We start from the raw sequence: 25,938 nt of genomic DNA, 5'->3' as shown, positions 1-25,938 counted from the left end.
TCACGGAGGGCGGGAGGGAGTTCGTCCCTTGCGGTGCCGCAGTGAGGAGGCGGCGTTCCTTTGCGGGGCTGTGCGGGCGGCGCGTGCCGCGCTCAGGGCTGGCAGCTGGCGGGGCAGCTCGTCTGCAAGGCGAGACGGTAGTAATATTTCCTGGAGGTGCCCCAGGCCGTGGAGGAGCCCTGGGCAGCCGAGCTGGGGGGCAGCCAGCCCACAGCAGGGCTGGGGACTGCGAGGTGCCTTCCAACCCAACCCTGCTGTGATCCTAGAAATAGGGAAAGCTTTCCGTGCTCCAAAAATAGGCTTGATAACAAGCATCAGATAAGTTCAATGTCTGGCTCAGCTTTTCTGAAAAAGCACCCTAGGTAGTGCTTTGCCTTTGCTCATAGAAAGGAGGTCTTCAGAATATTCTCTATTCTGTAACACAGAGTGGGGTTTTATAGAAAATGTGGGTTTTAAGGAGTTTTTGTGAATCTGGTTTAAAACCTGTAACATCATGATGGTTCCAGAGGATATGTAACTGCTAATCGTGTTCTTATGGCAGATTACGTCCTCCCTCAAGGACAGGACAGGTGTTACTGAAACAGCTGCTCTGTGGTTTTCTGGACATATTTTGCAATTAGACTCATCTGAATACCTGTATGTTTAACAGCAGATGCAAGAACTTGTACTTTTTTTCTGGCTGTTGTTGCTCATTGTACTTGTTAGATTTCCTGTCAGTTACAGAACTCAGGAGTTATCTCTAAAGGGTATTGGTAAACCTTCTTGCTTCAAGCTCACTTTGCAGCTGAACTCTTGTGAAATTCCAGATTTCTGATGTCTCTTTATTCCTCACATTCTCCTTGTGACTGTTAGAAGCCATGGGTTTCTATCTGCAAGTTCTACAAAATGTACCTGCAACACATTTAAATGTAACTTGTTGCACAAAATTTAACGTACTGATCTTGTATAAGAAAGCACTTGAGTATTTGCATGCAAATGCATAAAATTATATTTTCAAAAGTGTCAGTAGATCAGAAATGATTGTCTATTCCGTTCTGTTTACACATATATAACATAGTGTTTCTTAACAACAGCTCTTTAGGTACAGGAATAGTGGAATTAAGTAGGGTCTTGAAGTTCATTTGCAGTGGATGCTTTTAGGCTAGTATTTTCAGCTCGTGGTACGTGGCTGCTTGGCGTTGGCGTCTGGGTTCTTGGTCATTTAAAATATTTGACAGTACAGTTTGTTGGGCGTGTCACGTCCCTGTAGTTAAATAAAATGGAGAAGGAGGATAAAATGAAAGCTTATTCCAAAGGCTGAAAAAGAACAAATAATTAAAAATGAGTAGATCTCTTGTTATAATAAAGCTTGTCTGGTGGAGTAGGCATTGACTTCATGTTGCTTTTTGTTATAAATTGGAAAAAGTGCTAATTAATACTTTCTTGAACTTGCTTCTGACAACAAACCAGTAGGAGGAGAAGAGAGTGTTTATGGATTGGTTTCACTAGCTGCCTAATCAAAACTCTCATTAAAAGTTTTATTATAGGCATTTTGGCATGACATGCATTGCAACCTGACTCAGTTGTTGCTAATGCCTTTGTGACGCGTGACTGTTTGCTTGTCTTATGATGAGCAATCTGTATTTTTTTTCCTAGTATTTTTTCTTGAAAAATAAATGTTGTAGGGTTTAATATTTATTTATTTAGTAGTGAAATTTAAACTAGCTGGTTATTAATACGTAAGTATATGTGACTTCTACATCTTAAGTGCAAGAAAAGCAAGTCTTATTAAAATGATCAGGAAATGCCATGCAGCTAGCTCTACTCTGTACAGCCATTGTATAGTCAAGTTTTCAAGAAAACTTTCCTTATGCTAATAGAAGTGATATGAGAAGGTATTTTTAAACAAGCTGTGAAAAATTTATGATATCACAAATTCTAGTTATTAAAAATAAAAACTGGAAAAAAAAAAAAAGAAAAATAAAGTGAAATTAAGCAAGAAGAAATGTCACCTACTCTGTTTAAAAGAAGACGTTGTGACAGAACCATGTATCTACCACGATGGAACACATCAAATGTGTAACAGAAAAATACATTTCACAATTTACCCAGAAATAAGGAAAGTCTTTAAGGTAGGAAAAGGAGATCTTGTCTGTACTCTTAGAAACAGTAACATGGCTTACGTCCAAATAATTTGCTTGAGGAAATATTGTGAAAGGAAAAATGTTACTGTGTCTTTCTGATTAATTTGAGAAATTCTTTCAAAGAAGAAGCTGGTCATTTGGTTTGGCAGTCATTAAGAAATTAAAAACATCGTTTTCTTTTCCCCTGTTCCAAAAAGCATGAAGAAAATCTGTGAAAGCTGTTTTCATTGCACCAAGCTTCTTAAATTTTCAAGGAATAACAGTTTTTTATACTTCACATCAAGTGTGTGTAGTACATACTTTATATACGTACTACATGAAGTGTATTTAAAAGAAACTTGAAGTAGTTCAGTGTGACATGGTCATTGCAGAATATACTCATATAGCTTATCTGCTTTTACAGAATTCTCTTTGCCTGTATGTTTAATAGTGAACTACAATCATGGCAGCAGTCAGCAATGAGTCCCACCATCCTGTGGATCCTGGAAGTTCGAAGCTGCAGTTTGCCCCCTTCAGTAGTGCCTTGAACGTAGGATTCTGGCATGAACTAACCCAGAAGAAGCTCAATGAGTACCGATTAGATGAGACTCCAAAGGTTATCAAAGGGTACTACTACAATGGTAGGTAGAAACTGAATGTCTCTCTTAGTAGTTTGGGTTTCTCCTTTTGTTCCTCTAAATGTTCATTTAATGTGTATAAGGTATTTTGCTGAGACATTGCTAGGATTAGGAGCACTGCTGAATGAGGTGGGAATTCTGGTGTGTCCATGGGTGTCTTATAACCCTAGATTAGTTTCTCTAACTTTAAAACATATGTATTGTAGTTTAAAAGATGCATGTTGCTTCTTTTTGGCCAGGCGATCCATCAGGTTTCCCAGCTCGTTTGACGTTGGAATTTAGTGCCTTTGACATGTAAGTATGTATTATGCTTCACCCTAATTCATATGTGGAGAAGCTTTCCTTGTATAACAGTAATGCTTTCCCAAGTATGACTTGGAAAAATTCTATAAGAGATCAATTCACTTTCTCATGAACTTTGTAACTGCAGAAAGAGTATTTGTGCCTTGGAGTACTACTCCCTGTTTTTGAAGCAGTGTATTCATCTGAAGGGTCAAGCTTAAAATACACTGACAAGTCTCAGTTTCACTTAGTGTTTATATGTGTTTATATAATACCCTTTTTTCCCACATTTCGTAGACACTTTTGTCTAAATAATGATTTCAGTCATCTGATTTCTGGTTAAAGCTTTCTTAATATCTTTATAAACTAAATATTCTTCCTTAGAATTAAGATCTCAAAATAGCTTTTACAATCCTGGTTGTTACATTGTAATATCTTTGAAAGCAATATTTAACCTTTGACTGAAATTTCCTAATTTTGCTTTTACTCCCAAGGTGAAGCTAGAACAAAGTTGTTCTGTGTACGCAACAAAAGTGAGATGAGAGGAAATCTTTTTTTTTCCATCCAGTTTTCACTTTGAGTTAATTGCCTAAATTAGTATAACTAACATAGGATCTGGATAAATGCCTTCATAGTCAATGCTTTTTTTTTTTTTTTTTTTTTTTAGTTGATGGATCACAAAGTTGGGATCTCGGAAGCAAATTCCTCTACCTTCTTAGGATATTAGGAGTTCTAGCAAGGCATAGTGTTTTTTGAGATAATTTCACAGGACACATTTTTATCTAAGAACTTCTTGATGTTATACTGAAAGTGTTTTCAGCAAAGTGCATTTGGAAGAAGGCTGTGATATGGAAACATTAAAATGATCAGTTTGGAAGAATGATGTTAAAGGAGTTAAATTAATCAGGTCTATAAAATTAGCTACAAAAAATTTTCCATTATAAAATAATGGAAAATAATCCAGCTACAAATCCAGCTGATGTTACAAACTAGGAAAGACACTCAGGCATCTGTCCAGATTAGACTTCCTTTGTGGTGTCCTTTTCAACTTAGTTTTTTTAACTGAGTATTTCTTTATGTGTATGAAGTATTGACGTGTAAAGTTCAGTCTTAATTCTTTCTTAGTGTAAATCACATTTATCATTAATTGTTTGTTTGAATTCATTTTTTAAAAGTTTTCCTTCAACCTAATTCAGTACTGCTTTGCTAGAAAAACCCAGATTCCTCATGCATTTTGAGAGCATAATGTGGATGCTCTCTTCCACAGGTTCTTATAACAATCCATATTTAACAAAGCATTATGATCAGAAAAATGTTTTCAGTGTTGCTTTCATTAGCTTTTGTTACTATGCCTCATTGTTTTCCAGTTTCTGGACAATTTTTCCCCATAGGAGAGCAATTGTTACTACTGTTGATCATGCTGAAGATGTTAGTACGCAATTCCCAGTGTTCTTTTTTTTAATTCAGGAATGCTGCAATACCAGCACGTTGCTGTCCTGCTTTTGGAACATTGTATAATACCAACACCTTCGAGGCTTTCAAGTCCTGTGATAAAAAATCACTTTTGGAAAAAGAAGCAAATGAGGTAATGTTAAAATCAAATCAGCTGGTTGAATGGTAATTGTTGAGTCAAAGCCTGAGCCACTGATTGAGCACCTGGGGAAGGGGTCTGATGAGCCCTGGGAGCACAGGTGAAGGCAATTCAGCTGTGAGACAGAAAGGGGTTGAGCCTGGCTGCACCTCTCTTAGACCTCATTGAAGGGCTGACTGCCACTGGGGAAGGACCTCTGGTAGGAGACCTCTTCCTTGTGGGGTTTTCCCTGTGAGCCCAGATCTTCAGACATGGGTGAGCACTTTTCCTTTCCTTTTGTAACGCATTTTCATTCACACTAGTCCCTTTGTCATTACACCTTCTGTATCACCATTCCATTGGGTTGATCTTTTTGATTGTTACATTGGTAAAGAGGTGGTTTAGAAATAGCCAGTGAATTGCTTTACAGTCTCTGACCCAAATATTAGAGAGTCTGTCCAAATTCACCCATTGGTTTGGATTTAACTTATTATGGTAGTAGTTTGATACTTGCTTTTTTACTGTTCTTCGCAAGAGAATAGCAAGTTGATAATTATGCTTGGAGATCTTTTTTTTTTTTTTTTTTCAGGCTTCTACAAAGCTGTGTTTTAAATGCAACGTGTACTAGAGCTGCCAGTGACTTGCATTCTATAGATCCAGTTTTTGATTTGTTACAGCATCCAGAAATCAGGAAGTGTCTAGTTTAAACTGAATTACTGCAGTCCATCTATCAATATGACAAAGTGATGGGAAACAGCCAGAAGTTTGAGATAAGGCAAGAGAAAGGTGACTGCCAAAGGAAGGGGCTTATCTGCTTGTTCTGTAACCAACTAATTTAAATGTCATGGCTTAGGGAGAAGAGGAAGTCTAACAAAGGCAACCTTTTTATTTTTGAGGTGCTATACTTTGACTGGTCTTTGATTCCTTGAATTAGATTTATTGGCTGCCTGCTGTCTGTGGGTAACAAAGCTTTCATGTATATCTTCACTCAAGGCCTGGTGTGGTGTAGTACTTCCAATTAATGACAGACACAGTGCAGTTACTTTAACTGTGTTCAGAGAGTTGAGGAACTCTTAGAGGTCTTATACTCTTTTTCTGTTTGTTTCTCAGTCCTTTCTCTTCTTTCTATCAACTATCAATTACAGATATGGGAATCAATAAAATCTGGAGCTGCACTTGAAAACCCTCTGCTCTTGAACAGGTTCCTGCTGTTGACATTCGCAGTGAGTAATGATAATGTATCTCAGAGCATTGAAATGGAAATGAAGTAGTAGTTTCTTAGGAGAACTTGTGTATTTGTAATACCATATTCACGTTATCAGGGTCATTCTCAGACATTTTAAAATATCTCAGAACATTTAAAAAAATTCTGAGGCCATTCTCATGTACACATGTAAAAGATTTTGTAGTGTATTCTTTAAAAAATGCAGGTACCTTCTCAGATTGCAAAATGTATCTGAATATGACCGCCTTACAAGTATTAGTGAAAACAGAGCAGCTCTCACATTTAACATATTTGCAATTTTAGTGCACAAAGCTCTAACACTGAAGTATTGTACACAAATTGTCTGCTGAAGTCCTGATTAGAAGGATGTGTAGAGGAAAGAAGTCTAGTATGCTTGGTTTTCTTTCAATTCATGACAGTGACTTGTCAAATAAGAACTATGGTTAGTACAAGTAGAAATTTCCTTTAATTTGTTTGTTATCTAATCTTGGTTTTTTGTTTTTGTTTTTTTTCCAAGGATCTGAAAAAATATCATTTCTATTACTGGTTTTGCTACCCTGCTCTCTGCTTCCCTGATGGAATACATATAGTTCAGAAACCAGTGTGTCTTGGTGACCGGTTCTCTTTAAATCAGGTATTGTAAATACCAAGTGTTATGAACTCTGTAGCACTGAGTAGATTTCTTGCCATGAAGCTTAGTGTTTTTATTAGCATGTACTGGATTTTCAAATCTGATTCCTTTTTAAAATCTTCTCTTTTCTTTTTCTCACTTGTAGTTTACCCCCTTTTTTTTTTTTCCTGTACAAAATCTTTCACCTTAACATTGCCTCAGCTTTAAGTTAGATGCAGGCATGGCAGACAGCTCTTGAGGGGAGGTAGTTACATGGCTGTGTGTATGGGAACTTCTGAATCATGGCCTGAACCACTGATTGAGCACCTGGGCAAAAGACCCTGGGAGCACAGGTGAAGGAAATTCAGCTGTGTGACTGGAAGGGCTGGAGCCTGGCTGCACCTCTCTTAGATCTTATTGAGGGGCTGACTGCCACTGGGGATGGATCTCTTTCTGGAGATCCTTCCTTGGTGAAGCTTTCCCCTGTGAACCTGGAATCTTCTGATCCAGGTGAGCAATCTTCTTCCTTTCCTTTATAGCACCTTTCTATTGTGCTGGTCCTTCTGTCATTGCACCTTTGTTGTAATGCCTTTCCATCGTGTTTATCTGTCCAATTGCTACACAGTATTTTTGAAACTGACCATTGTTTAATGAGAGGTTTTAGAAGGAACATTCTGTGAGTGATCAGGAGAAATGACAAAATTCTTAATAAAATGTATGATTTGACAAGAAAAATGTTGATAGGGAATAGTTTTTTAGAGCATCTGACAGTGTTTTGCAGTTTGTTTCTTATTTCATTGTGAGAGGACAAAAAGTCAAATTTTCCAAATACCTTTTTTGACTGTGACAGAAGTTGATGTGAAACTTGGAGTGTTTTTTTGATGTAGTAGTCCATGAGAAACAGTTTTCAGTTCTTTTTTTTTTTTTTTTCCAGTGGAAAATACTTGCCTTATTCCCAGAATGCCCTTATATTACTTTTGTAGTAATAAGTACTGTAACAGTATTGTCATTTTCCAAAAAAATTTGGCTAAATGTTGGAAATAGATAACAAAATAAACAGGGTGGTTAAGCCTCTATGGTGTAATAGTGTGATTGATGTTTGCCAACACACAAGACTGCAAGAGTACAGGTCTTCTACTTTGGAAACAAATCAGCGAGCTTTTGCTAATAATAGAGGGGGTAGACTTCCTTGCTCATCAAGCTGTTGTAACTATTAGAATGAGCTTTCATTTTATGGTTCTGTTTTTTTTTTTCTGTTGGTAGATCAGTTTGCTGCAATGGTTACAGTGTACCTGTTTCAAATTTGCGTTGACAATTGCAGCTTTAGCAACTCACTTTTTAATGTATTATTGTGGTAATAATAGACTTTAAAATTTCAGAATACACTGTATTCTGTAATAACTTGGGTGAGATAGCAATTGCACCGAATCATAGAATGAATCACAGAATGCTCTGGCCTGGCTTTGAACGCTTCCAGAGGCGGAGCATAAGGATACATGTCAGTGTTTCCTTATAGGAGCATCACAACTATTGGTTTCAATTCTTTTTGCTTTTAGATTCAAGCTCTTCAGAAAGCGTATGATGAACTTTGCCAGTCAGAAGGGGTTACAGCCTTTCCTTATTTTTTAATCAAGTATCATGACAATTCAGTGGCTGTATCTCCGCTCAAAAAATGGGATGGTTTCTTTCAAGACCAAGAGGGAAAGGTAATGAGTATTTTGCATCTTTTTATAACCTGCACGTACTTAATTTACAAGTGATTTGAAACATACATGTAATATTGAATTGGGCACACTTGTTGGCCAATAAATGCACTGGGTAAACAGCTAATGACTGGCAGCTTGGCTTGACTTCTGTGTCAAGAGTTAGGTGTTTACATCCTTATCCAGTAGCCAAGTTGTATCAAATTAATGGGCAGCTTTAAGTCTGAGTTCTGTGTGCTCTTTTTACTAAAATCTGAGGTTTTAAAAAGTAGTGTAAGTGCAGTAGTGGGTCACAGGCAAGCGAGCACTTAATTTATATAGGGATAGTTTAAAGCAAGATAAATCTGTAATCATTTCGAACGCATTTCTTTGTTAATGTTCTTTTTTGAAGGGATCTGCCAAAGAGCTATCAGATGCAGTTTCTTGAATGAGGTGACTCTGAAATTTGTCAGTATTTCCATGAGCCAGCTGAACTTGCTCCCCTAGAAGAAAAATGTATTTGTTGCTGCGTTAATGTACTGCTAGTTTATTGAACAAGGTCAGCTTTTTAACAGGTCTCATGCCTTCTTGAGTCAGCAAGTGCAAAGCAACAGCATTGTATGGCTGGAGGAGGGACAGGGGAATGGACCCTTGCTTCCCCTGTGTTTATGCATTAGATTTTGTCTAATTCATTTCAGACTGTTCCTAGAGGCACCTCACTGATGTAGAAGAGTTGCTGTAAGTTTATCAATAGGTGAAGCAAGAGCTGGGAAAGAAGAGCTCTGTAGATGTGAGAGAGACAGGTAGCTCTAGTGATGAACGAGTTCAAATTTTCAGCATATCTAAAGGCAGACAGTGGCATCTTTCTGACTTCTGGTTATGTTTTAGTTCTGCACTGAATGTAAAGTAATCAAGTTTAAGCGCATCAATTAAGTGCGTGGTATTACACTGGTTGAAGATGAGACAAAGCATCCAGTTCCTTATATATTATATCTCATCTTGAAGGGTTGGCTTTATGCGTTATTTTTATATTGTTTTTTTTCTCCTGTTATTTCATGCTGGATTGACCCCTTTCAGTTTGGGGTCATCCCAAAATCGATGCAGAATTTTGTTTAAGGAACAAGGCTTCTGTTATTGGGCTTTCCTCACAATGCCTTATTTAAAGCAAGCTAATATACTGTAGTGAAATGTGTGAATGCTCATGAAGAAGCTGAAGTGAGAGCTTTGAAAGCTCTAGCAAATGTTTTACTGAAATCTAGTGGGACCATGCAGAAAACGTATGTAAAATATGTATGTAGTCATTCTGTGTACAAATGTTCTGCATTAAAAATGCCAGGTAAGCTTTAGTGTGAACTGAGTATCAGTATTGATAGATGACTTCTCAGAGCAATTTCATTTGCAGGTGACAGTTGGAGTTTATGATCCGTGTAATTTATCTCACTATCCAGGATGGCCACTGCGAAATTTCCTGATCTTGGCATCACATAAATGGTATCTCTTTTATTATTTTCCACAGAGACATATGCTATTGATTTGTATCAAATGAAGCATTTTTTCATCCATGGCAATTTACTTGCATCATGCACCTGAAGCTTAACTTTAATCTCAAAAATATGCAAAAAAGTATATGAAGGAAAACAAAAACCCACAGAAAAGGCAGAAACCAACTAGTTTTAACTTTGACATTCCTTGTGTTCAGTGATTCTGGATTTGCGTGTTACTGTTGTAGTGGAACTGTTATGGCATGGCACCTGGTGAAGGGGGTGGCTGGCCCAGGAAGCACAGGTGCAGGTGGTTCACTTGTGCTTCCTGTGTGACCAGGAGCGGACCCTGGGTCCACCCATCCCTGGGTTCATCTAAGGGCCAACCTCCAAAGTGAGGACATCATCTGGATAAAGGCCACTTCCTGAGAAGGAGTGTTCTTTAGCCAGAGACTCTGGTCATCGATTGGGCAAGTCATTATTTTCCTGTCCAGGACTACTGGTATTCCTAACGATACTTTGCCTGCTGTCACAAACAGCTTCAGTATCACAAATGCTAGAAGCAGTTTCAGGGAAGCAAATCAGGAAGGAGAAAAGCTCGGGTACAGAATTTTCTGGACTGAAGGATGTATAAGTACCCAGAGTGCTTTATACATTCTAAGGTTTGTTGGCTTTTAGGCACTGAAGCTCTAGTTCTTTGAATTTTGGAATTGAATTGTGAGGGGGAACAAGGTTATTACATCAAGAACTAAAAGTAATTCTTACTTTTGCCTTGGGAAGTGCAGGTATATGTCGTGTTGCTTGGTATGCTTTCTGATATGGTTTGTCCAGCAGCACTGAATAAGTGACAGAGGACATACTGTTTACTGTCAGTTCACTGGAGTTGTCTCAGCAGAGTGTGATCGTTTATAGCCAGTGAGAGTAGTAGTGTTCCACTTGGTCAGAACCTACAAAAGACTGAAACTTTGTGTAGTAGAGTTAAAATAAGTTCCTTTTTTATGGGGGAAAAAAATTCATGTCTCTTTGTATGTTTTTTTTTTTTAATTGCCAGGGGCAATATTCTCCAGTCAATTGAAGTGCTCTGCTTCAGAGACAGGACCATGCAAGGGGTGAGAGACATAACACACAGCATTATCTTTGAAATAAAACTTCCACAAGGAGCATTTGGCCCAGGTAACCCATTTAAAAGAGGAAGATCCCTTTTCTGTTTCTTTCTCCCCAGTCACCATGAAGATAGGAAAAACAACACGGTGAAATCACTGCTTACACTAAGTTATTTGAAATAAATTGAAAATTATTTGAATGTTCTTTAAAAAACAAGGGTGAATAGGCTTCCTTATTGAATTAGTAACAGGATTTGCAGGATTTAAGGAGAGCATCTGAGGAAAAAGTTATTGTGGAGATATGGAAGTCAGGTAGCAATTTATAGTATCTTATATAAAGTGATTTTAAAAAGTCTTAAATTTCTACACAGTCCCTCTGCAAATGCTTATGATAGTGAATCTGTGCGTATTTTTCTGTTTACTTATAAAACAGTGGAATTCAGTCCCATTATGAGGTAGATAGATGTATTTTAAAGCAATCAGTTTGTCACATTAGAACAAACTCAGACTAAATTTCTGTCTGCTGAACTATCTGAACTATTTTTCTACCTTACCTAAGAAGTTCTGGGTGCTTTACGTGCAATAGCTGTGAAGTGTTTAATTATTGTAGAAATAGCATGTGTAATTCTCTACTGAATTTACAGATAGAGCCTAGGGATCATGAGGTGATTGAACTACATGAAACTTAGTAGCGAATTCTGAATTTACTGAGAGCTAAACATGCTGATCTGTTTGACATTCAGGATCACTAGGCTTGGTAAGGAATGATGATATTTCCACCTTAGGTATAAAGCAGGCAAAAGCAGCACATTAGGCATCTGGTATTAAATCCAGCAACGCTTGCGTAGCTGCATGAACTAGATTAAGGTGCAGCTTGTTTCCCTAAAAGCTTAATTTTTTTCCAGTAAGTTTAAATCAAACAATCTTCTTTTCCTATCCTGCGGTATTAAGGGTTTAATTTCTTTTTCCTTCTTTCTTCATGAAACAGATTGTCCAAAAGCTGTTGGATGGGAGAAAAACCAGAAGGGAGGCATGGGCCCAAGGGTGGTCAATCTCAGTGAGTGTATGGATCCAAAAAGGTTTGGTTTTCATCTTCTAAATTTCTGTAGTTTCTTTTCTTGGGTTTTAGTGATAACAAGTTGAAATGTGGAATGCAAGAATTCTCTCAATCAAGGCAGTGACGCATACACTAAATGTTTTGAAGATTATGCAGTAATATACGTATTGTGTGATCTTTGGTTCTAGTGTGGATTTGCATCTTGTTAGAGCAGAGTGCACTGCAAACAGCAGACATTTCTGCAGTTTGTGACTCTAGCTTATGTAGAAGCATATATGGAGCAGGGGGGTATAGCTGAATTCTTCCATGTGGGAAAAAATGGCATCCACTAACATTTATTGACGCTTGCTGAACATTTATGGAGACCAAAGGTGGTTATTATTGCAGTCAAGCTGTGGGTGGTATGTTTCTGCAGTTTTGACAGCAGTGTGAAAGGGAAATAGGGTAGAGAGATGAGCCTAAAAGAACAGCAGCAACAATCTGAAGAGAAACAAACTAATTTACTAAATTAGAAATCGGAATGCAAGGAATGCAACGTGCTATAGTACAATATAAATAGAATTGGAGCTAATAAATCAAATGAGTGTCTGAAAGCTGAAGGCCTTACTCTGATGGTGAGGTGAGATGATCTAGGGAGCTCACGTGTTGCTGAGATCAAAAGGGAAGGTCAGGTGACCTGTGAATGTCTTTTATATTTTGCTCTGATGGTAACCGAACAGCAAACAGTCCTGTGGGGGATGTATTACTTCTCTTCTGGGTCAGGTACCCAGAACTGGAGCATTAGGTCTTTAACTCCCCATGTACTACATGATGTTATGATGTGGAACACCGATAACCAAGAATCATAAAACCACAGCTGTGTCTTAATCAACTCATCCATGTGAATTGGCAGATTATGACCAGGGAACTGCTTACAGAACTGAATAACATCTTCAGTGTGTTGGAAGCAGTGGTGGTAATGTTGAAATATCGTAAAGTTTGTGCCAGGTGGATCCCATAAGTACTTGCTCAGGAACAGGAAGAACACCATATACATGTTTCTCAGGACTTATGAGGCTGGATTGCATTCTTACTGGTGAGATTTGGTGTCACCATTTTGAACCAAAGTCAAAACATCAGTCCCTGGAGTGGCAGATAAAGTAAAGTGGTGATCCTTCCAGATTTCCTGGAACCCTGGTAAAGCATCATCTCTGATGGCTGCATCACCATGCTGACTAAGCTGAAGGCTTGAACTTACGGAATCGGGCCAGAGAAGACAACCTGAACAGATAATAGATATATTCAGGCTGATGAAATATGGTCAATGTGGCCAATGTTCTCCTAGCAATAATGCCATCACAGCAGCTATGAAACAGTGGATCATCTCTGCTGGTGCAGATCTTGACAAGCACAGCATGCAGGCTTTTGTTCATTGCTTGCAGACTTCTCCTATGGTTGTTATGGTAGTGATTTGCTATTCTTTTTTAAGCAGTGCAGAGTTTTTACAAGGACGTTGTTAAGAGATGTTTAGCCAACGCATTCCTTACAAGAGAAAGTTTCAAAGAATATATCTGGTATATTTAATAGCTAGTAAGCAATCTGGCAAAAGAGTAATTGTGTTATGTATGTACCTAAATATCTCAATGGCAGAACGGTTAGAAGAATTTATAGCTAGTGCTCTTCGGAACATAGCATTGTGTTGTCTCACAAGTGGATGAACAACAGAGAAAGTTGTTTCAAATGTCTTTTGATCTCCACCTTAAGTGGAGATGAGCCTTTCAGACTAATTCTTTCACATTATTTAACACGTTGAATTGTTTAGGCAATGTATTGATGCTCTTGCTGGCATGATATATTCTGTTCTAAGTTGAGATATGCTTCACTCTTCACAAGAAAGTACAAGTATTCCTTTATTCTCTCTATATGTGTAACAATGTTTTATGTACATTCTTTTGCAGAAGGAAAAGCTCAAATTAGATATGTCAGCCTAATAATTTCTATTTCTTATTAGGAAAACAAAGCAGTCCCTTCTCTTGGCCCATTCTTCTCCACAAGTTGTGTATTCTTGTTGCACCCAAATGCCTTCATATAATCGAAAGATGGTAGAACAGTAGATCTCAGAGTTAGTGAGTTTGAACTGAATAGGAAAAATAGAGATCCAGAATAATAACTTAAGAGACCAAATAAAAACACGGCTCTGTTGTCACGAACAGCAAAATTGAGAGAAAGGCAAAAGCCAGCTGAAATCATGGTGAGAAGGAGAAGGTGTTATGAGAACTACTGGCATGTGCCTTGAGGGAATGGTCTATTCCACTTCTTTCTTTCCTTTTGGGGAAAAAAAACCCAAACAGTTGAAATAGGTCTTTGTTTGGGGAAAAAAAAAAAAAGAAAAACAAAACCCCATAATATTCATCAGTGTTACTATTTATTTTGTGGTATAGGTTAGCAGAATCATCGGTGGATCTTAATTTGAAATTGATGTGCTGGCGGTTGGTCCCTACTCTTGATTTGGAAAAAATTGTGTCTGCCAAGTGTCTACTGCTAGGAGCTGGTACACTGGGTTGTAGTGTGGCAAGGACTTTGATGGTAAGTCTTGAGTTAATCGTAAAAATCTGTTTATCAATAGTTCTTGAGCAGCTGCCATGGCACATAAGGAAAAAGTTGTAGTCCTGTGTATTAATGTATGCATTATAATTTACATTACAAATTGCAGGGAACATCTGTAGGGAATGGAAATGGCTTGGAGTTCTGCTTATAGTAGAACAGTAAGAGAAACTTAGCATGATAAGAATAGATACTGAATTTACATTTAAAGCATTGAAAAATTCTGGAACAAATAAACAAGCTTATAAAATCAAATTCACAATGAAGCATGGGAAGTAGCTGTGTTGATCCTTACTTCCAAGAATCCTTACCACATCTCACTTAATGGAGTTTTGAGGGGTTACTGCAGAGTAATAAATTTAGACAGATGAAGTTACCTGTTCTCTTAATTAAGTGCAACTACAGAGCCATTGCTGTGAATAGCTTCAAAAGCTGATCTTTGTAGAAAAATTGAGCAAAGTGCCTTTTAAGTTTCTGTCATTGGAGACTCGAAATTGTTTGACTAAACCCATTGTATTTAATATATTAATTAGTTTCTTGCTTAGGGTTGGGGAGTCAGGAAGATTACGTTTGTTGACAACGCAAGGATTTCATACTCCAACCCAGTGCGACAGCCGCTGTATGAATTTGAAGACTGTCTCAGTGGTGGGAAGCCTAAGGCACTTGCAGCTGCAGAAAGACTTCAGAAAATCTTCCCAGGAGTGGTAAGATCAATATTTAAAGTCTCCTAATAAGAGAGCAGTAGTGACTTTAACTGTGTGGAGTTCATCTTATCATTAAGACCTTCGTGTTGATGTGGTAGCAGACCCATCAACTGTTTGTATTTTTTTTGCTTTGGAATTGAGATTGCCTTTGATAGAGTGGTTATGCTTGGCAGAGCTTAACTAACAAGCAGTATCTTGACCACTGACATGAACAAGTAAATGGGTAGTGCATATTTACTCTGCAATTCTGTATTTAAAATACCCCTGACCACGTTACTAATCAGAGTGCTGTTGATCTCTAGATAGTGAAACACAGACTGGTTATGCTCCTGGTGGTTAGTGTTATGAACAAGCTTTACAGAAGATCCATTCCAGAGATTTGAGGTTCATTTAGTTTGACCCGAGGATTGCTCTGTTTTTGTTTTGCTTTTATCTGTGGTGATCCTATTGTTACCATTACTTTGAATGTCAGCACTAGTACTAAGCAATTGTTCAATGAATGTTGGATTATCAAACAACGATCTTTAATATGAAAATGTTAGGCATTTCACTTCCAGAACTTCTGATAAGTCGTGAAAGAATATGTAACACCTCACAGATTTTAACCTTGTTGTGCTACAGTACCACTGTTTCTTGGTGATACTCATTTACAGAAATATTTAATAGATTTAATTGATTCTGCATCAGGAACAAGCTTTTTGAGTGGCTGTGTAATGGAAGCCTCCAGTTATCCAAAGCCTGGAGTCACAAGCCTCAGAAGTTACTTCCTTATATATAAAGGTCGCATATGGATTTAATTACATGAATTACATGAAAATCACTCAAGACTATTGTTTAGAGAGAAGAATGAGCAATAATTCTTATTTATCATATTGTAACAGAGTTGGTAGTTGGTATCAGAGAAATCTAGTAGTTGTGTGTCAAGTAGCTGCAAAGATAATCCAGGATAATGATTTTGTATAACTTAACAACACAATCTTAATTGTGAGCAAGACCTGTCTGCTTGCTTCATCGTTGTTTGTTCCCTTTGGGACTAGAAGCAGTTCAGCTGTCTTCTGGAGCTGATTTGCTAGACCTAACAAGCCTCCTGATGAGAGATGCAAAGAGTGAAGTTGCCTTTCTGCCAAACCGTAGCACTTTAGAATAATTCTGTTAAGCCAAAAGTTTGTTTTAACATGCTGCTGTTTTTCTCTGCCTCCATCCAGAATTCAGAAGGCTATAACATGAGCATCCCTATGCCAGGCCATCCAGTGAATTTTTCAGAAGTAACAATGGCACAGGCTCGGAAGGATGTGGCTACACTTGAAGAGCTTATTGATGCTCATGATGTTGTTTTCCTACTAATGGACACTAGAGAGAGTCGATGGCTTCCTGCTGTTATTGCAGCCAGCAAGAGGAAGGTATTGTAGCAAATGTTGCTAATAATCTTATCACTGCATTTCAGCTCTTGCATATAAATCAGCTGTGTATACCTAAAGAACTGTATGGGAAAGCAAAATGAATGACCAGCTTGTTATGACTATACAGAAATTTCTCTTGTTTTCTGTAACCTCAAAGATTCTGTATATGACAAAAAGAGAATGTTGAAGGGGAAAAAGTAGAAACCTGAAACATGGGATGATACACATCAGAAGGTACCTCTGAAGGCTATCTGATCCAAATGATTGTGTGGTCTGGGACCAAATTACAGCATGTTGCTTAGGGTCTTCTCTCCTCAGTGTCCTTTAAGAATCTCTAAATGTAATTTCATGTAAGAGAAGCAGAATAGTGTGGTTTAACCCAACAGGTGGCCCAGCACCACACAGTCATTTGCATACTTACTCCCTTTCCCAATGGGATGGAGAAGAGTGTGTATAAAAAACAATTAGAACTCATGGATTGAGTTAAAACTATTTACTAAGATAGAGAAAAGAGAGGATATTTTATGTGTAAATATTATAAATTAAAAAGTAAAAACTATTTATCTGTATAAATATATTCCTATGTAACAAATGATGCACAAGCAATAGCTCAGCACCCCCAGCCAATGCCCAGCTAGCACCCTGAGCAGTGGAAGAGGAAGACACCAACTCCCACCCCCTTCAAAACTCTTTTCATTTGATATAATAAGGTATGGAGTATTCCTTTGGCCAGTTTAAGTCAGCTGTCCTCATCCTGAGAATGGCCTTGACTCTGTGCAGCATTGCTTAGCAAGCAACTATATAAATGTTGGTGAAACTAAGACAAGTAAGGAGGACTGAAAACATTCAAATGTCACTCTTTCAAAATCCCGAAAATGAAAAATGGGAATGTGCTTTCTGAATTTAAAAAGCATGTCAGTGGGGTTTTTTCTGGCCAAAAGTTAACTTTGTTTTTTTTTTTGTCATTACTTTTTTGGAAAATAAACTGTTGTGCTGAGCCAATGCTTCCAGTATTGCATTGAGAAGATTCGGTTGAGAAAAGAATAAACTACAATCAGAATGAAAATGGATATTCAGAAATTATTCGGAATGCCAAGGAAGATCTTAAAAAATTAAGTTAACGTGGCTAATTCTTGAGAGCTTCCTCAAAGTCTTGTCTTATTCCTGTTTGTAAGAGAGAGGAATGATGAAGTGTTGTACTTGAATTTTCTATCTGAAAATATCTGCATGTTAAGCAATGTATTATCTTTTATATTTTACTTGCTAGAGTCATTATTTGTTTTTTTTCCTTTGTATCTTGGTAAAATCTACTAGTTTAAGGATGACTTTATGATATTCTGTTCACAACAGAACTGTCTCAGTATCTGCTTATTTTTCATATAGAACTTCAGATTACTCCCAACACTTCTCATACTGAAGAAAAATGGGAAAATGATGACAAAGTAATTTTATATCATGGCTGCTTTTACTCCCCATGTGACTAAACAGATACATATGAAGACCATAAGTAATAATTACATGCTTTCCTCACTGAGCAAAGAGTTTTTTGAATAACAGATGTGTTGCTTTGTCACATAGGAGTTATTTCATACCACAGTGAAGTGAACAGATTGCTTATGGTATCTCAAAGGACATGAAAAGTTATTCTTGATCATCACTGTTGTATTTAAGTGGCATTTGGAATATTTCAACACTGAGAGCTTCAATGTTTGGTACAGATTATGCAGCAAACTTAGGAATAAACTGAGCTGGAAATAACAAGTTATTCCAATAGCAGTACTAATTAATGTATGAATATTAGGCCAAATATAAATACGGGGATGTTGATTCAAATCAGTGCTTAGCAATTTCAGTCGCTTAAGTGAGAAGCTGTGTGTTGGCTTGAAGTTGTCTTCAAATGCAAACTAGAACTTGCTTTTGGAGTTTGTGTTCCGGTGTTGTCTACAGGCATGCCTAAATTTGTGCAAAAAAAGTCATTTTTATCAGTTCCCAGAAAGAAAGGAAAAAAAATGTTCTGAAACACTTTCATGTTCTTTTAATGCTTGACCACTGGGATTTGCCACATATCAGAAAATCTGGGTTTTGTTACGGCTAGGATGATAAATAGGTAGTTATTAGGTTATTCATCTGACTAAAGATTGTGTGGGCTTTTCTGTATGATATTTACAGTGAAGAAAACCATGTGGTCTTTTTTCCCCTCTCCTTTTGGCTCACTTCAGATTTGTTCTCTATATTGTCCATAGCTGGTCATCAATGCTGCCCTGGGGTTTGACACGTTTGTCGTTATGAGACATGGACTGAAGAAACCCAAACAGCAAGAAACTGGCAATGCATGTTTCAGCACTGCCCCTGGTCCTTCTGACCTTTTGGGCTCGTCGCTCTTTTCAAATATCCCTGGCTACAAGCTGGGCTGCTATTTCTGCAATGATGTCGTGGCACCAGGGGATGTGAGTACAGTGTTATGCAAATGGTGACCATTGTGTATCTCTTGTTGAATTGAATTTTTATTTCCTTTAAATGGCGTTACATCAAGGATTCCTCTTACATTGATTTGCACAGGATTAAGAAATAGTTTATCTTTTATTTGGAAGTTAAAAAACAAAAATGAAATGAATTGCAAGTCACTAAAGATATATTGTTTAGAAGAACAGCAAAATCACTTATTTAAAATTATATCTCTTTCTAGTCCACCAGGGATCGAACACTGGATCAGCAGTGTACGGTCAGTCGACCTGGATTAGCCATGATAGCCGGAGCTCTTGCAGTGGAATTAATGGTTTCTGTTTTACAGCATCCAGAAGGGTGAGTCATTTCAGAGAGGAGTGGTGTTTAAGAGATGTTCCTTGAGAAATGAGTTACTTTATATAATCTTTTGGGAGAAGAAGGAGGGGCTATGCATTAAGTAGGGGAGTTCTGTAATGCATTATGTTGCCTATAAATTAATGTGATGTATGGATCATGTATTATGTTTTACTGTAGTGTAATGGTATTTAAGAGAGAACTAAATGATCAAATCACAGTTTTGTCTTGGAGATTGGCAAGTTTTTTTTGTCTGACTTTAAAGGTATGAAAGTATTGAGAATATTTCAAAAGAAAGTGTTTTCTGTGAATAGATCCCTTACTCAAGAGAGCATTTGAGTGTAATGATGAGCTGTCATAACTACTTTTGTCACAAGAAAGGTGTTAAGATAAGCTAAATACTTCAAAATCATAATTAAAACTAAGTGCATGTGATGCACAAATGTCTATGGAATTTTCTAATCTGAAATTTAGGTTTATTTTCTGTCTTTAAAAGCAGTGAAAGAGGAAGTGAATTAAAATTTGAATGCAAGTGACTTACAAGTGTCTGACTGGTTCTGAAGATTTTTGTATTCCCATGCTGGAGCTTAGTTACTGTGAAGCAAACTTTCCAGATAGCTTACTTTCCAGATTCTAAATTGCAAGCTGAAATGAAATGCCTTGTAGCTTACTGGAAACTTTGACTGTTCAGTATGTTGTCTTGTTCTAATTTTCCTTCTTGAATTTTTGTCAGTGGTTATGCTGTGGCCAGCAGTAGTGATGATAGAATGAATGAGCCACCTACTTCTCTTGGGCTTGTTCCTCATCAGGTAAGAAATCTGTGAGAAAATGATTTCATCTAAAATCTTGGTACTGATATAAGACACACATCACAGCTTGCCTCCTTAAAAATGTACTGTATGCTGATCTGATTCCATTCCCAGAAGGGACTGAGTCTACATATTTGGATTAAGAATAATTAAGAGTAATGCAAGCCAAGGTTATAGTGTTGCTGGCAGTGCTTCTATCCCAACAGTGCCTACTTACCAGGAATTTATTTGGAGACAGAGCCACTAGCAGGCAGCATGAATATTACAACCTCTCCTTTTTACTCATCAGAGCTAAGAATGAGCATCTCAAAGTTGCTCGTATTCTTCTTTTCAACCCTAGTACAGATTAAAAAAAAAAAAATCAGATCCAACCAACTCATAACTGTTACAGTTCTCTAAAATACCCATGATTTTCAGATGCAGCACAGAAGTCTTTATGATGTACTGATCCCAAGCTGCAGCTATAAATTTGTGTTTAGGATACCATTTTTCACAGTGATGGATAGACTGACTTCATTAGTTATATTGACAGGGTCTTTAAAAAAGCTATCTACTGAACTTAATGTAATCATATACCCTGGAATGTATCATTGGGTATTTGAAGTTCTACACTCCTCTTGCTTTATATTGCTTATTCATGTTTTACTCTGAGTAAAAAAAAAAAAAAAAAAAAAAAAACAAAAAAAAAAACACCAACAAAAAAAACATTTCTATTCTCAAGTAAGTGGAATTTTGGAGTTCTGTTAGCTTTTTGTGTGTTCAAGATGAATTTTGATTCAGAAAAACCTAAAAGTGCTGCTGTGTTTTTTTTTTTTTTGTGATCTCCAAGTAATCACAGCAATAAGTAAAACTGGTCTGTTTTTGTTTTCTTATAGTGTTGTGTAGTAAGCAGTAACATGGGGATCATCACATGAAGTGGGGTCCTTGAGGTTCGCTTGTGGTCCTTTCTGTTAATTGGAGCCTCTCCAGGTCACTTTCAGGAGTTTGTCTCCTCACACCCATGGAGCTTTTTGTTTTTGCTTGTTACAGTGGACGTAGGGGGTGGTTCTGCAAATACTACTACAAGAAATGGTCTAGAATTTTAAAATCGCATGTTAGCGTGTTGTATCAATGGCAAAATCTAGGAATGAGCAGCAGTTAATTTTGTCCACCTCTAACGTATGATCTGAAATGATTTAACTTCTTACATCACGACTTGTCACTTAGTTTTGCAGTCTGATAGCTCAAACGCCAGGTGGTGCTGTGCCTCTATCTTTAAATAATCTGGTGCTCAGATAGTTGTATCATTATTTCTATATAGAAGTGTAATATATGCAGGTATAAATTTTATACAGCTCTTAGTGGTGATCTTCGCTGTATTCAACTGTATTACCCTAAATATGCAGTAAAAAGATAAAGAATAGCTATAATTATGTCCAACTCATAACATTCTGGAAACCTGTTTTTTATAGTTGTAATTTTTTTCACCTTCCAGATCCGTGGTTTTTTATCAAGATTTGATAATGTTCTTCCAGTCAGTTTGGCATTTGATAAGTGCACAGCCTGTTCCCCCAAAGTAAGTCTGAGTTTTTGTTGTACTTGATCTGTGTACATAATGGCTTTGCTCTAGGTCACTTATAAGATGTTATAATCTGCTTTATGTTTGACGTTTTCTTAAGGCTTGGAATCTGTGTTCTCACTTTAGCTAAAGATCTGTTGCCCTTGTATTCTTTTTTTAGCTGCTTTCTGGTTTTTTTTGTTTTTTTTTTTTTGACACAACCTATGAGCATCTCAACAAAGATCTTGCTCACAACTGGAAAAAAAACCTCCCAGCAGATTAGGGACAGTGCATTTCTGAAATGTTTTGTCGTGTAAATACTGGTAAATGTTTGTAGCTTTATAGCAGGGAATAAAATTGGTTCTGTTTTTTTAAGAAACTATTTTTGGTGCCCAGTGAATAAACTTAAATTTACCTGCCTTGAATTTAATATCATTACAAATGTATTGTCTAAATTTGTATTTTATGGTATGAAACAACATACAAAGAACATGTCAAAAAAAAACTAAACAACTTCAGTAACATTTCTTTATTAAGAAAACTGCTTCATTTTGATGCTAGCGTTGACAGTCCTGAGTCACCTAATGGATTTACAGCTGTTGCTAGAATCTGACCTATGTCCTGCCAGAACACTGGGGCAGCTCACTAAATGTGTCTGTGTGAGGCCTCCTTTTTAGTCTTGGATTGTTTTCCTGTATTGTGGCCTTGAAAAGTCCTTCTGGCAGGTTTTCTATAGCCATGTAGTGGAAGGCTCAAAAGCTTTGGGATAACTCGATATGAAGATTCAGAAGTTTTGACTCATTATTTGGCCTGCTTGCAAGTGCCATTAATTTAGTTAGCTTTTATGCACCTAGAGACTGACTGCAATAATTTCTTTTCATTGTTTCCACTGTGCTTATCCTTCCTGTTTCAAATAGCTATCAAAAACTCTTGAGGGACTATCTTTTTTTTTTTTTTTGAGATCTTAAGATGTTTTGCAGAAACTATTTTTGTACAGTATTCCTGTTATTTTTTCAGGCTGTCTTGGTGTGTTTGACAAGTTTTGATGGAATTTTTGTGTCCATTTTCTCCTCAAAAGTTCAAGCACAGAACTTAAATCTGCTGTTATTTTTAGGAACGTGTTTACTGTCTTAAGTAGTTGAAAGCATAGCAGTAGTTAAAAAAGAGTATTTTCTCTCTGTTCCAGAAGTATGATTGGCAATTTCTGTTGCTTTCGTAAAAAAAAATATTTATATGTAGAAATGGGAAAAACTGTATGATGTTGGAGTCTTTGAAGTTGAAGTTTTAGAACAAGCTTTTCCTTTTTTGTCTTTATCTCTGACCCAGGACATTGATTTATCATAACATACATTGATGTAGATAAATTAAATGCAGGTATCAATTTTTTGTTAGCAAATCATTTCCTCTTGGAGGTCATTTTAAGAGAGCTCTGTTTTACATAAACAGACTTGATGATTTAATAAAAACTGACTTGGATTTTAGCAGCTGTGCTATTCCCAGAGAGATCACTTTTCATGTGGTTTGAGGATTAAATTACTTTTGTGCTGAAAAAGTTGCTTCATTGGCGCACGTATTTCCTTACAGTAGAAACACAGCATTTGTTTACTTTGCTAACTTTGTTTATTAGTGTAAGAGTATGTCACCCTGTATTATCTGGACATCTAATGCTAATACCTTGAAATGACAAATCCAGTTTAATTATAGCCTGTATGATGACTTTTGTTTAAATGCATTTATGCCAGCTTTGCTATAAATTCAAATGTATGGAACTAGGTTCTTTCTGATACGATTGGATTTGCTGCTAACTCATTCTGTTTGTTCTTATGTCAGCGTTCTTGTTCTTAAGCACTTGTCACTCTTCAAACACAAAGCTAATGACTGAGGAGCTCTTTAAAAAATGTAGTAGTACAGCTGGATGACTTGGGAGAAGCTGCTAATGGTCTGTGTGTTTAGAGATTACGTTCCACTTCGTTTTGACTCACAGTTTTTTCTGTTTCTGAAACTGAAGAACTCAGACACCCTAGCAGCCAGTGGTTCCTTACCCAGTATTGTCCTAACCAGGCTGCATGCCAGAGGAGTTTCCCACAGGCAATTGTTGAGGAATTTTGGGATGATCACAGCATCTGGGCCAAATTTTCTGTGTATGGTTTTCCCCCTCTCTCTTGTGTTGAACTAGACAAATTGTGTTCTTGAAAGCATCTTCTTTCAAACTAACAGCACTGCACTTAGCCTGCTTCACAGTAGGTCTGAGGAGCACTGAAAGCTTTCCTTTTGCACTTCTCTATCCATGGTGAAGTTATTTCTCTGAGGGGAGAGAGTCCAAAGTTCTTTGGTTATGGATACTTGATTTTACTAACTGCTCTCTTAAACAACAAACATCTTTGACTTATTACTTAGTGTGCTAATTAAGCTGCCCCTTTACCCGTTGGGAGTGAAATAAAGTTACTTTCTCATAAAATTATGGTGAAAAGCATATTCCATGTGAAAATAGAGTGGTCTTGATCCTTGCAGGCATCTGGCTAATGCCTTGATACATAGATGTTAAAATATTTATCTTACTGTATTAACATTAGCAGTTTATTATTTTTTACTTAGGATAATGAAAATTTGCCTGTTCTTGCTCCTCCTGGTGCATCCTGAAATGAACTGTAGATTCATGAGTTTTCCTCGTGAATTCCCAGAGTTGAATGTCAGAAGAGTGCTGATTCCGCCCAATTTGGATTTGCTTATCCTCTGTTCTCTTGTATAGCGTACAGATATTTTCTCTCACGTTCAGATTTATAGTCAGTGTTTTGGTAAGCGTTGTAATGTTCCTGTAAGATATTTTTCTACTTCCCTTACTGATTTTTTAGCACTCAGTAATGTTACTGACTCTGCCTTTAAAGGCTTCCCTGGTTTTGCTGCATTTCATGAAGGGACAGACACCAGGATCAGGGATGGCATACCAGGCACTGTTTGTTTTCAGTCAAGATGTTTCCCTGCCCTTGTTGATGTTTTCCCTTTTTAACATCCTCACAATAGATCAAATGCTATTGCTGTGACATTTGCTAAGTGCTTGCATTGCATAAGTTATTTATGAGTGCCTCAATTTTGAAATCTACCATCATGCAGACATAATAATGTGTTTTGTTTTCATCTGCTAACTGCTTTGCATGCATTTTTACTTTACAAAGTTCAGATCAGCAATGGCAGTAACCTGCATTTTTCAGAGACTTTGAGTTGATATAATTTTAATTTCAGCAATGCCAATGGTACTTGCTTTAGCTGCATTGAGGAAAGGTTTTTTCTTTCTCCCAGTAATAACCTGCGTGTTTCTCAATTAAAATATTGCTTTGATGTGTAAGTCCTGAGGGAGAAAAGGTTTTCTTTATTCTTAACAAAAAAGCTAACTCTTGCATGGCTTACAGGGAGAAATGTTTGTCATTCAAGAATGAACACTGCAAAAACTTACAAGAATGTAAAGAATTATTTCTGTCACTGTCCTGTGACATTGAGATTGAATCTATTTATAACTTATTTCCTGAACTTAAATATATTAACATTTGACACTTCTGTGCACAGGGCAGCCTGAGTATGAATACTGGATAGATTACATTCAGGCTTAAAGAATCCATCACTAATACATCTAAGCGTGTTTTGAGTATACTGAGTTAAATGTAATACTATTTTGCTCTTAAGGTAACATAGGAAATTGCTATTTGATAAGTGATATACAGAAATGTATCAAGTCTTTTTATCCTGCTCCTCAACAATGGACAGGAGGAGGAATCAGGATTGTTTTGCCCAAAATTTGTGAAACTTCAGGCTGCCCTTTAGCTCTTTGGATGTTGATTTTAAGAGAATTGAAATAATGCATTTTTAAAACTAGTTGCCATGAGGATGTTTTTTTTCCTCCCAGTTGCATGGAAGGTGCACGTTCTTGAAAATATTGCTTGGTCTTATTATTTCAAAACTAACAGACTTCAATTATAAAGTCAACTTATGCTACATTTTGTTATCTCAAGCAAAAGGATATTAACAGAAGTAAGCTATGGTGCTTGCAAGGAGTGCTGCATCGTGCACTAAAATGATCCATGGGTGCGTCCATTGTAATCAAACTTTGTTCCCTTAGAGGAAAGCAATATGATCAGACACAAATCTAAGAGGTATTAACTTTTATCCTTATTTTGTGAACAAAGAAGGGTGAGGAATCAGAGATGTGATCTTTTGTACATGGGGTGGGTGGAGGAGGTGTCTCTACAGACAGCATGGATGAGAATTAGAGAATGGATCTTAGGAAAGCACTGGAGACCTAATGAGTTTGGAGATCGAGCTCCTTATCTGTCATATGCCTGAAACTATACGTGACATTATGAA

The 25,938-nt window shown here is 37.1% G+C and overlaps 1 protein-coding gene across 4 annotated transcripts in view; it reads left to right on the top strand.

The window, feature by feature from the left end:
* The window catches only part of ATG7 (autophagy related 7), an 89,603-nt gene that overhangs the window by 203 nt on the left and 63,462 nt on the right, over positions 1–25,938 (top strand). For 3 of the 4 annotated variants that reach the window (XM_042880439.1, XM_042880441.1, XM_042880442.1), the window contains exons 2-17: positions 2,527–2,743; positions 2,980–3,034; positions 4,490–4,607; positions 5,738–5,815; positions 6,335–6,451; positions 7,984–8,133; positions 9,512–9,600; positions 10,642–10,763; positions 11,682–11,772; positions 14,171–14,315; positions 14,879–15,037; positions 16,243–16,437; positions 18,681–18,884; positions 19,124–19,239; positions 19,970–20,045; positions 21,520–21,600. In XM_042880439.1, coding sequence (XP_042736373.1) covers positions 2,566–2,743; positions 2,980–3,034; positions 4,490–4,607; positions 5,738–5,815; positions 6,335–6,451; positions 7,984–8,133; positions 9,512–9,600; positions 10,642–10,763; positions 11,682–11,772; positions 14,171–14,315; positions 14,879–15,037; positions 16,243–16,437; positions 18,681–18,884; positions 19,124–19,239; positions 19,970–20,045; positions 21,520–21,600 — 1,974 coding nt within the window. In that variant the 5' untranslated portion in view covers positions 2,527–2,565. The remainder of the gene's footprint in view (positions 1–2,526; positions 2,744–2,979; positions 3,035–4,489; positions 4,608–5,737; positions 5,816–6,334; positions 6,452–7,983; positions 8,134–9,511; positions 9,601–10,641; positions 10,764–11,681; positions 11,773–14,170; positions 14,316–14,878; positions 15,038–16,242; positions 16,438–18,680; positions 18,885–19,123; positions 19,240–19,969; positions 20,046–21,519; positions 21,601–25,938) is intronic. The other variant, XM_042880440.1, reaches the window with a different exon arrangement.

The sequence above is a fragment of the Lagopus leucura genome, unplaced genomic scaffold, assembly GCF_019238085.1.
Source record: "Lagopus leucura isolate 7727_CA_CO unplaced genomic scaffold, USGS_WTPT01 Super-Scaffold_100026, whole genome shotgun sequence".
NCBI lineage: Eukaryota > Metazoa > Chordata > Aves > Galliformes > Phasianidae > Lagopus > Lagopus leucura.
Note: the sequence above shows the minus strand (reverse complement) of the source record. Positions and strands in the feature narration are given on the sequence as shown.